At 37.6% G+C, this 12784-nt stretch overlaps 1 protein-coding gene across 2 annotated transcripts in view; it reads right to left on the reverse strand.

Moving 5' to 3' along the window:
• The window catches only part of LOC134338267 (claspin), a 57130-nt gene that overhangs the window by 25826 nt on the left and 18520 nt on the right, over positions 1–12784 (reverse strand). For both annotated transcript variants that reach the window (XM_063033986.1, XM_063033987.1), the window contains 5 exons: positions 9558–9639; positions 7545–7653; positions 3058–3674; positions 1929–2120; positions 782–954 (listed from right to left, as the gene is read on the reverse strand). In XM_063033986.1, the coding sequence (XP_062890056.1) occupies positions 782–954; positions 1929–2120; positions 3058–3674; positions 7545–7653; positions 9558–9639 (1173 nt within the window). The remainder of the gene's footprint in view (positions 1–781; positions 955–1928; positions 2121–3057; positions 3675–7544; positions 7654–9557; positions 9640–12784) is intronic.

A 12784-nucleotide genomic window follows, 5' to 3' on the forward strand; every position in this document is an offset into this window, starting at 1 on the left:
GTATCATTTCTTAATGCATGTATGCATTTCTAAATGACAATAAAAGAGGAGTGAGTGTTCTTGCAATCTAAATCTTCTCCCCTTCCTCTATTCCACAGAAAATATTTCCAAACTGTCCTCATATCTGTACTTACACCCCGGTAATGTTGTCATAAAACAAAGTATGCTACCACACACTTTTTGCAGTGTGTTGGCAAGAAATATACACCATACTGTATTATAACCCTTCACCAAATAGCTCTTTACAATTCCAGACAGACCTCCCAACCTATCAACCTCCTGCTATCTTCAGTGTTTTGTCAAACTACACTTCAAACTCTTGCCGTTCTTCTGCTCTTTCAGCATCTCCTCATTTATTATCTAATTCATGACCGAATTTACCCTCCTCCCAAAGCACACCCACACCACTGTCATTTCCACACTAGGATAATTCATTTATTCCTTGTAGAGCTATTTTGATGCTGGGAGTATTAACCTGATCTAACTCAAGATTTAAAATTTTACATGAACCAGCAGGACAAAGGAGAGAGAAAGTTACAGGAAGAATGTGAATCTCTGTCATTATCCTTCCTCTCTCATCCATGCCTCTCCATGATAGACATCAGCATAATAGTCAAAGTTAGAGTAGACCTGAATGATGGCCTTTTAATGTGGAACAGCAATTAAGATTTATTTTATTCAATGTTAATATAGATTGGGATGTACTCTGCACTGCCAGATTCCTTGCTATATTTTCATTTTCTTTTGTCCATCAAGTTGAAAATGTACAGACGGAGTGTACCTCAGACTCTTCTTCTTCAGACTCTGTCAGTTCTTCTTCCCCATCCTCTTCATCTTCATCCTCAAAAGCTTCCTCGTCATTAAGTTTGTAGAGTTCTCGTTTCTGGCGCTCTTCTAACCGCCGTAATTTCATGGCTTCCTGGAGTTTGGCTTTCAAAGCCTGCAGTTTCTCCCCTGTAAAATACACAAATATTAGTTGGCAAAGGATAGGTTATTATTATAATGCTCAAGAATACAACCTACTCTCATTTCCTGTAAGGTTTGTTTACAGATAGAGTACCTGTCAAGCTTTTAGTTGTATGGCTTTGAATCACAGAAACTATACCTAGAAGATCTGCAAGACATTTAAGAATCTTTTGCTTGCATTCAGATGTATAGATCTAGCTAGAAAAAAAATCACCAAAGCTAAAATATTGCAGCTGCAAGCTATTTCATGCACAATACAATAACCTTGAAATAATGAGTATCAGATTGCTGACACGTTTTGCTGTTTATGGTAACATAGTGGTTAGAACAGCACCTTACAGTACAAGTGACATGGATTCAAATCCCACCGCTGCCTGCAAGGAGTTTGTATGTTTTCCCCCTGACCTCTGGGTACTCCAATTTCCCCCCCACAGTTCAAAGATGTACCAGTTGGTAGGTTAATTGATCATAGTAAATTGTCCAGTGATTAGGCTCATATTAAATCAGGGGATTGCTGGGTAGCACGGCTCGAAGGTTGCGCTGTATCTCAAATAAATAAATCACTTTCCAGTTCCCAAACCATTTCATAACAACTGCGTATGAGGGTAACTTTTCAATTTTAGGTTTAGCAAGGTAATTAGTAGCTTAGAGAATAGAAAGTGGATGAAGACATACATTTAAATTTTAGCTTAAAAATTGGAGCAAAATAATTTTAGAATAAAACTATAAATCAATCAATATTGTAAATGAGAACAGATTGCATTTGAATGTCAAAATTAATCAAGAGTAAACCCCATGAATTACTGCCAACACAGTTACTGAAAGCAATTAATTTTACATGTTGTACCGAACATCTGGAGTAAAATCTGAGTGGGGGTACTGATCATGGCTCAGGATTAACATTAAACCCAGGCTAAAAACAAATGCTCAAATTGACCAACTGCTATCTGTATTTTACTTACCTGGTTTCATTGGTACAAATTCTTCCACTTCCTTCTTGCCCAAAGTCACTGTTACGGAATCTGCTTTGAGCTCCTCCTTCCCCTCAGCAGTGATTGCTTTCCGAACAATGTTAAGCTCAACACGCCGTTCTTGGTTTTGTTTAGCAGACTTGATGCCATGTTTAAGGAAACGCTCCTTTAATGCTTGAAGCTCTGAAAACAAAGACAACTTCATTTATACAAAATGCTGGTCGAAGTTTTTATTAAGAATATAAAGGAGTTCACTTTTGCTCAATTGAAATTTACCTGACTAATTTAAAAGCACAAGTGCACCCAACAACATGTATGGGAAAAATAAAAAATGTTAATAAAATTAAACACATTCCTCAAGAGGAACTGTCCAGCCAGAGATCTAAGGTTAATGGCAAGAAGAAAGAGATGGGGGCATATTTCAATCTGAAGTGCTTTTCTTAAAAACACAGGCAGCATTCAGTCGAGGAAATTGGTTAACTCATTGGAGGGTAAGTATCTGTATCACTCTGGGATAAAGCAAGGAGTTGGTTCAATTGGAATGAATCTTTTCAAAGGCTGGCACAAGCACAGTGGCTCAAGCAACTTCCTATGATTGCTGCATTAACATCCACTATTTCACCCATCCTTCTATATATATTCCTGTAATCGTAGTATTGGTAGGTTTAATTCAGCTGTATAACTGGACATAACTATTTTAGGAAGTAAAATACTTGCTAAAAATTTCAATGATTTAAACTTTCTTAAATATTGCTCTGCACATTCCTGGCAGTTATATTTGAACAGATCTACTCTCCAGTACTGAAGCCAGATGATGATTGAAGCTATAGTTCCCTGAACTACCTTTCTTCTAGAGATGTAAACAAGAGCTTCTCTTTCATTGTTTGACTGATCAGATGTTTACTGTGGGAAACTCAGAAGCACTAATTTGTACCCTACCATTCCTTGAAAGCTCCAATGAGATGTGACAGTGTGTTAAATCTGGCAGCTCCTCCAAATGTGACAACATAATAGCCAAGACTAAAAGCTAATTTCTCACAAAACCCCCTCAAGATTTTAAAAAAATGCTAACTTAAAATTTCAGGACTATTTACTAAATGCAACATATGAAAAAGATAACCTTTGTTTACTTTGGGCTCCTCCAGGTTCACAAATGCACCTTCATCAGCACAAAGGCAAGGTTTCAATGTTAGATCCACTCCCAGCACACGTAATTTATCCAATTTGGATTTTCTTTGCTTGTTCATTGAAGTTGTTTCCAACTGCTGTTGTCCTTCTTCTGCATCACTGGAGAGCTTTACCATGCTTTCAGTTGCTCTTTTATCTGTTTGAGGATCCTTAGACATACTTGCAAGGTTTTCATTTGGCCCAGTTTCCTCAATTAGTTTTAAAGAGAAAGAGTTATGATCAGATTCTGTGTTATGTTCGAGCGTTTCATAATCTTTTCCTACACTTTCCACATCAGTGGAGAAATTTAACTGTTTGACCATTTCCGTTTGTCCTTCATTCCTTTCAATATGGATTTCACTACCAGACCAGCTGGGGCATGTATTTTCTTTATTATCCAAATTATTTACATGGGATTCTTCTACTTCTGGATTTGTTGTAGAAATGGGTATTTTATTGCTTGGCACCAACTGATTGAGAGGCATATCATCTTGAGGGATGCCATTTAATGTTTCATCCGTTGTGGAATCAGTTGTTTCCTGCTGTAAACAAGGTTGGTACTTCGCTGATCTGAAAGAAAATTGTGTATTGTTTATCCACTGCATAAAAAGTAAACACGTTTAAATCTAATAAGGTCAAACCAGAACGTTGAAAACACAATTTAGGCACCCCTGTGGATCAACATTTCAGGCTGATGACCCTTGTTCAGAAATGAGAAAAAATAATTGTTGTATACATTCAGTTTTTTTTTAAATCCTGTGAGAGCAGCTAAAAAAGAAGTTTAGGACTTGGGGAAGAAAAGGGCAATAATTAGCAAAAATAGAAAATTCTGAATGTTGGCACTATTTACTTTGTCACCAAATAGGATACTAAATCTAAATTGGTAAATGGTAAAAATATCAAACTACTTCAGCATCTATCCGTATATGTAAATATAAACTTTTTCCTCATCCAAGTCAACTTAAAAATTCCAACCAGTATCTAATGACAGACTCAAAATGCATTTTGCACCATCTTACACATCCTTCACAAATGAGAAACAATTGACCTGCAGGTACTGGTAATGAAGGGAAATGTGGTAGCGAAGCCTTAAGTATACAAGTATTATGAATCATATCATGTCAGTCACATCTGCAGCAAGGCAGATCTATATCAAAGAAAATCTCTAACAATGTTTCCTGCTTTCAACACTAGATTTAGGTGACAGGTGATATAACAAGCTGAAACATCTGGAGTTAGTTGACACAAGTTAGCAGACCATCACTATGCCAAGACTGGCATGACATGATAAAATTCTGTCATGGGTTTTGAAAGCAGGTTTTTCTGTAGCAGACATTACAAATCAAATAAAATAACTATGAGGAGTTTTGAAAATAGTTGGAAAAAGGTGTTCTGGTGTACTTATAATCCATATTAAATAAGTACAAGATCAGGAATATTTGGTTACATGGTTAAAAAATACATCTACAGACAGAAAATTATTACTCTATCTACCATTTCCTCAAGTAAGTCATTTTCTTTTCAGAGTTTTGTATCTTTTCAGTTAAATCTCACTGCACCATGATTATTTCACCATAAAAACAGCATTTTAAATTAATCCTGGGGAGAAGTCTATCCAAACTCAGCAACTGCAGTGGATGAGCACTTTGCAGTTTTCCTGTTAGAATCCAAATTAAAGGATAACTGCACCTCTGCAATTGGAAGCATTGATGTACAAAACATCTATTGTTATAAAAAATTATAGCACAGAACTAGCTTGTTTTTTCCACTGTAGTCATTCACAGTAGTTTCCTGGAGAGTATTAAATACAAAACAAAGTATCTTATTTTAGCCACTCATCATCATCAGGTGCCGTGCCCAGTTTGAGCTTTGACTGCCATGGCCCACACACTCCTGTTTCGGGTCAAGTGGATCAATTCATTGGTATTCATTTCCAGTTCTCTGGCTGCTGTCTCCATCATCATTTGTCTTTGTCTTCCTCTTGCTTTCTTTCCTTCAGTCTTTCCCATAATTACTGTGCATTCTAACTCCTCTTTCCTAATCACATATCCAATGAAGTTACATTGCCTTTTCATGACCTCATACATTATTTCTCTTCTTGTGTTTGCTCTGTTCATGACATCCTCATTAGATATTCATTTCATCCATGATATTCTTTGCATCCTCCTCAAAAACCACATCTCTGCTTCTTCAATTCGTTTCCTCATGTTACTAGATATTGTCTAACATTCTGAGCCATATAACATAACTGGATAAACATAACATTTCAGTACTCTGAGGTGGGTTGTCATGCCTAGTTTAGTATTGGTCGGTATACTCTTCATTCTCGTAAAGGTGTCTTTTGCCACCCCTATTCTTCTTTTGATATCCATGTCGCACCTGCCATCTGATCTCACCCAGCTTCCTAAGTAGCAAAAGTTCTGTACTTGTTTTAGGTCTTCCCCGTTTATTCTCAGCCTGCAGATAGGGTTCTCCTTCTTTTTGGATATCACCATACATTGTCTTTTTGCAATCGATAGATAGACACATTTTTGTACTTTCTTCAACAACTATATCAATTAAGTTTTGCAGTTCTTCCTCCATACTTGCAATTAACACAGTGTCATCTGCATATCTGGAATTATTGATATCTTCACCGCCAACCTCGATTCCCAAGATGTCTCTTATATTTTGTAACATTGTTTCACTGTACACATTAAATAAATCAGGGGAGAAAACACACCTTTGTCTAACACCTCTCTTGATTTTCATAAACTGACTCACTTCTCCATCTATTCTTACAGCGGCAGTTTGTACCCAGTACAGATTTCTGATTAGGCAGAGGTCTTTCGAATCTAAATCTAGAGTTTTCTGTAATCTTTCAAATAACATCATTTATTCTTTGAGCTTTTTATTTTTTTAAGAATCGCTGACTTTGCTGATTCTACCAAGGCATCCTTTAGAGTTAAATTTCATTTCTGCATGATTTCTGTCATCTTCAACAGATTCTATTTCTAGACTTTGAAATCTATTCGTTACTTCAATTGTAAATTTTTGTCTTAAGTTTTCTTCAATTAATTGCAAGTAGTCAAGGGATTGTTCAGGTATTTGCTTCTTTAGTTTTTTTAGTTTTACTTTTACATGACATACTACTGGCTCATGGTCACTATTACAGTCTGCACCTGGATATGTTTTGCATTGAGTTTCTAAGTCTTTGGTTTATAGTAATAAAGTCAATTTGATTTCTAGTGTTATCACCTGGACTTTTCCAGGTCCACAAGTGTCTTGGATGGTTTTCAAAGTAGGTATTCATAATGACCTGATTATTCATCTTGCACCATTCTACCCATTTCTCACCTCTTTCATTTCTTTCCCCTAGTCCAAATTTTCCTATGGTATTTCCATCAGCACCTTGTCCTACTTTAGCATTTAGAACTCCCATGACAATAACAATATCTTGAGATTTGCATCCATTTTCTGCTTGTTCAAGCTCTTCATAGAATTTATCTATATCCTCATTTGTTCCACCTGTTGTTGGTGCATATACTTGTATAATTGCTAAATCAAATGGTTATCCTCTGAATCTAACAAGGAGCACTCTTGCTGATATTGCCCAATGTCCTAAAACACTTTTTTGCCATGCTTTCATTCATAAGAATTCCTACTCCATTAGTATGGGATATTCCACAAGAATAGTGTTTTATTTCTATTCTGACATGCTCCAGCACCTTTCCAATGAACTTCACTAATTCCCATGATGTTAATCTTTAGTCTTTCCATTTCATTTATCATATTGCCCAATCTTCCTGCTTGATATAGGGTTCTTACATTCCAAGTGGCAATAATTTTCTTTTGCGTTACTTGAATTTTATGAGCAGTAGCTTGATGACAGTCAGGGATCCCCTGCTGACCAGAATTAGCTGTACTTCAGAATTGTCTTGAAGATCCTCTTAACGCTGTTGTTGTGTGATACATTTTGTGAGTTTGACCCTGGTTTTCTTAGCAAATAGATTCTAGGAAACCTAGTATCTAGCAACGGTGGTTTGGTATTGTCTACCGTTGGGCGAACTAAAGAAATCGCCATTTCTCTTCCCAAATGTTCATCCGCCTGTACTATAGCTGTTGATATTTGAGGTCCTAGCTCATCCGCCTTCTCCGTCATAAGTTCAGTTACTGAGCAGGAACTCTTGCAGATGCTACCGTTCCGGGTCAGAGTGGCCCTGGGAGCAAAGAATGACTAAGGGGTAACTCCACTTTCTCCAAGGCTCTGAAAGTCCCCAATCAGAGCCTCATCATCGGTTGCAGTTTAGAGTCATACCTAGGACAAATTTTAGCCACTAGAAATATCATAAAATTGTAAATGATACAAAATGAAGCAAATCAAAAGTGCCGTATGCAATGTTTCTGACGTTGGAGTTTTACTCCAAACATACTAGTTATGTTTGCTTTAAAACAACTTACTTGAGCAATGACATAGCACTTCCTTGGCAGGCTGGTCGTGGACGTTTCTTGTAGAAATCATGAATGGTTTGTGGTTCTGGCAGATGATAGGGCAAAGATAAATTTGCCTCTGGGAAAATAAGATAATATTACTAAAATTTAGCTGCTCGCAATATTAACAGTACTTACAAACTTCTAAACAATGGGGTTTCAGGGTTAAAAAATAAGGCTTATTGAGAGGATCGATAGCGTCATCTTGCTTCTCCTCTACATTCTTTCCTTCAACCCTCCTCCCACTCCCATCAGAACCCAAATGATTGAATGGAATGGTGAAATTAGTTGATAAATCTTTTGACTGCTGCTTTTGAATTTTGACTAAGCAAACAACCAATATGACAAAGAAAGAAGTCTATAAACTTGAATTTTTTTAAAAAAGAAAATCAACTACAACACTCCTCAGGTTATCAATTGGGTACAAAATGTTGAAATAAATTAAAAAAAAATTGCTCACAAAGGTTCAAAATATATTGGGGAGAGAAAATCAAAAGTACTATCAATTTTCCTGAAACAATTTTAATATCAAACCCAAATTTTATCAGCTATCATTGAGTTATTGATATCCAGAAGCATTGTATTTACAGCAGAAAAGCCAAATAATCCATGCTCCCTATATATGCTTTCTGAAAGTTATTCATACTAGCCCAACTATCTAACTCACAACTTTTACAAATATTTATTCGTTTTGCCAAGACAGCTCCTTGGCATGTCCTCCAGAAAAGAAATCAATTTAACCGTTCTCCTTTCTAACTTAATATTTTAAGTTAATGACCATGTATTGATGTTTGGACAAATAGGTTTCAATAATGCAAATGAGGAAAGGACTCCAGTTTTGCATGCCTCTCAAAGTTGCTACAAAACTGACATGATAGAACAGAACTTTCCTTCCTCCTCCACAAGTCTCCTCAAGACTAAAACCTTGGTATCATCTTATTAAAATATTATTACTACCCTCCTCCTTGGCATTGATTTCAATCTTAAAGCATATAACCAAAACTTTGTTTTATACAGTATCTGTAAGCTTGCAAATAATTTTTTAAATATTTAAATCAGTTTCAGCATTACCTTTAAACCAAGATCTTACACATTCTTTTCTTAACTTAGGGATCAAAAGCAAGATTTGTACAAATGTACCTTCAAGTGTCTACTTTTTATTCCTTTTTAAAAACAAATTTGTAAGACGTAGATCACCTATTGAATCTTTCTTCAATTCTCTGCTTGAAAACTTTCTTGCAATCTATTTCAATCCACAAAAATCCTAAACTGCTTATAGGCTTCTTTCATTGATAATGCTCCTGTAGGAGCCAAGCCTCTATTTTCTGGCTGTATTGCATTCTGTGTTGTACGTTTATTACGGGTAATTTGTCATGTGGGTGGGGTGCAGTAGAAGCAAATGAGTATAGTGATGTATTCATGCTTTGTCTTAGTTAATTAGAGGCAATCGGGGTGATTTTTTTTTGTTGACCACTAACTTGAATGCTTAGTTACGCTAATTGAAATGTTTATTTAAATTACATTTTAATTATACTAGTTATTTTTATTTTGCTATATCATTAATTTAGCTTTTTTTAAAATTGCTATAAAATCTTTCATCTTTGCTGGGTTTGTAACAAAGGACCAATGTACTTATTTCAATTGAAATGTAGTTATTTGGAGGCGCATCATACAGTTTCAAATCCTGAACTCAGTCTCTCAGTGGCTTTGGTTTATTTTTAAGTAAACATTACAATTCCATTTATGCATTGCTTCCTAACTGACAAGGCACTCCAAAAGCAAAATCAAAACAGCTAGTGGAAAAAAAAATGAAACATCAAATTTTGGATCATGTAATGTTTTCACAGGGAAAACACATTTAGCCATGTTCTTCACCATGTTACCACATTTCCATATATATTATTTGTCTTTAAGTATAAACTTTAAATTAACAATGTTCACATATAATGCCATTTATAATAGATCTATATTCTGAAAACACACCTCGCAACAATCGTTGTGTTTCACTATGAATCTGGCGCATTGCCTCCTTACTCATTTTTGCTGCTTTCCTCTCTGTACGTTCCTATTGGAGAAAAAAAGCCCAATAAAAATAGAATAATTCAAGACTTTAAGTAACCAAATTATGCAGATTCAAAATGAACAATGAAAAATATTTTCAGAGGCTGGATACTAGAAGGACATAGAAACATAGAAACATAGAAAATAGGGGCAGGAGTAGGCCATTCGGCCCTTTGAGCCTGCACTGCCATTTATTATGATCATGGCTGATCATCCAACTCAGAACCCTGCACCAGCCTTCCCTCCATACCCCCTGATCCCCGTAGCCACAAGGGCCATATCTAACTCCCTCTTAAATATAGCCAATGAACTGGCCTCAACTGTTTCCTGGGGCAGAGAATTCCACAGATTCACCACTCTCTGTGTGAAGAAGTTTTTCCTAATCTTTGTCCCAAAAGGCTTCCCCCTTATCCTCAAACTGTGACCCCTCATTCTGGACTTCCCCAACATCGGGAACAATCTTCCTGCATCTAGCCTGTCCAATCCCTTTAGGATTTTATACGTTTCAATCAGATCCCCCCTCAATCTTCTAAATTCCAACGAGTACAAGCCTAGTTCATCCAGTCTTTCTTCATATGGAAGTCCTGCCATCCCAGGAATCAATCTGGTGAACCTTCTTTGTACTCCCTCTATGGCAAGGATGTCTTTCCTCAGATTAGGGGACCAAAACTGCACACAATACTCCAGATGTGGTCTCACCAAGGCCTTGTACAACTGCAGTAGTACCTCCCTGCTCCTGTACTCAAATCCTCTCGCTATAAATGCCAGCATACCATTCGCCTTTTTCACCGCCTGCTGTACCTGCATGCCCACTTTCAATGACTGGTGTATAATGGCACCCAGGTCTCGCTGCACCTCCCCTTTTCCTAATCGGCCACCATTCAGATAATAATCTATTTTCCTATTTTTGCCACCAAAGTGGATAACTTCACATTTATCCACATTAAATTGCATCTGCCATGAATTTGCCCACTCACCCAACTTATCCAAGTCACCCTGCATCCTCTTAGCATCCTCCTCACAGCTAACACTGCCGCCCAGCTTCGCGTCATCCGCAAACTTGGAGATGCTGCATTTAATTCCCTCATCCAAGTCATTAATATATATTGTAAACAACTGGGGTCCCAGCACTGAGCCTTGCGGTACCCCACTAGTCACTGCCTGCCATTCTGAAAAGGTCCCGTTTATTCCCACTCTTTGCTTCCTGTCTGCTAACCAATTCTCTATCCACATCAATACCTTACCCCCAATACCGTGTGCTTTAAGTTTGCACACTAATCTCCTGTGTGGGACCTCGTCAAAAGCCTTTTGAAAATCCAAATATACCACATCCACTGGTTCTCTCCTATCCACTCTACTAGTTACATCCTCAAAAAATTCTATGAGATTCATCAGACATGATTTTCCTTTCACAAATCCATGCTGACTTTGTCCGATGATTTCACCGCTTTCCAAATGTGCTGTTATCACATCTTTGATAACTGACTCCAGCAGTTTCCCCACCACCGACGTTAGGCTAACTGGTCTATAATTCCCCGGTTTCTCTCTCCCTCCTTTTTTAAAAAGTGGGGTTACATTAGCCACCCTCCAATCCTCAGGAACTAGTCCAGAATGTAACGAGTTTTGAAAAATTATCACTAATGCATCCACTATTTCTGGGCTACTTCCTTAAGCACTCTGGGATGCAGACCATCTGGCCCTGGGGATTTATCTGCCGTTAATCCCTTCAATTTACCTAACACCACTTCCCTACTAACATGTATTTCGCTCAGTTCCTCCATCTCACTGGACCCTCTGTTCTTTACTATTTCCGGAAGATTATTTATGTCCTCCTTAGTGAAGACAGAACCAAAGTAATTATTCAATTGGTCTGCCATGTCCTTGCTCCCCATAATCAATTCACCTGTTTCTGTCTGTAGGGGACCTACATTTGTCGTTACCAGTCTTTTCCTTTTTACATATCTATAAAAGCTTTCACAGTCAGTTTTTATGTTCCCTGCCAGTTTTCTCTCATAATCTTTTCTCCCCTTCCCAATTAAGCCCTTTGTCCTCCTCTGCTGAACTCTGAATTTCTCCCAGTCCTCAGGTGAGCCACTTTTTCTGGCTAATTTGTATGCTTCTTCTTTGGAATTGATACTATCCCTAATTTCTCTTGTCAGCCACGGGTGTCCTACCTTCCTTGATTTATTCTTTTGCCAAAAATGGGATGAACAATTGTTGTAGTTCATCCATGCAATCTTTAAATGCTTGCCATTGCATATCCACCGTCAATCCTTTAAGTGTCATTTGCCAGTCTATCTTAGCTAATTCACGTCTCATACCTTCAAAGTTACCCCTCTTTAAGTTCAGAACCTTTGTTTCTGAATTATTTATGTCACTTTCCATCTTAATGAAGAATTCCACCATATTATGGTCACTCTCACCCAACGGGCCTCTCACGACAAGATTGCTAATTAACCCTTCCTCATTGCTCAAAACCCAGTCTAGAATAGCCTGCTCTCTAGATGGTTCCTCGACACGTTGGTTCAAAAAACCATCCCACATACATTCCAAGAAATCCTCTTCCTCAGCACCTTTACCAATTTGGTTCACCCAATGTACATGTAGATTGAAGTCACCCATTATAACTGCTGTTCCTTTATTGCACACATTTCTAATTTCCTGTTTAATACCATCTCCGACCTCACTACTACTGTTAGGTGGCCTGTACACAACTCCCACCAGCGTTTTCTGCCCCTTAGTGTTATGCAGCTCTACCCATATCGATTCCACATCTTCCCGGCTTATGTCCTTCCTTTCTATTGCGTTAATCTCATCTTTAACCAGCAACGCCACCCCACCTCCTTTTCTTTCATGTCTATCCCTCCTGAATATTGACCTAGCATTGTATGTCAGCAATCTCTTAATCTTGTCCTCAATAAGGTTTATATCCACACTCAAGTATGGAAATATATCTGTAACCCTGTAAACACAAAATAATCTGCAGATGCTGTAAAAGATCAAAGCAACACTTTCAGTACGCTGGATGAACTCAGCAGGTCGGGCAGCATCAGTCAGAAACGATGATTCAACGTTCGGGCCGGAACCCTCGTCAGGACTGAAGAATGAAAGATGGGGAAGGATTTGAAGAATGCTTGTAGCGTCAGTTG

This window comes from Mobula hypostoma, chromosome 26 (genome assembly GCF_963921235.1).
Source record: "Mobula hypostoma chromosome 26, sMobHyp1.1, whole genome shotgun sequence".
NCBI lineage: Eukaryota > Metazoa > Chordata > Chondrichthyes > Myliobatiformes > Myliobatidae > Mobula > Mobula hypostoma.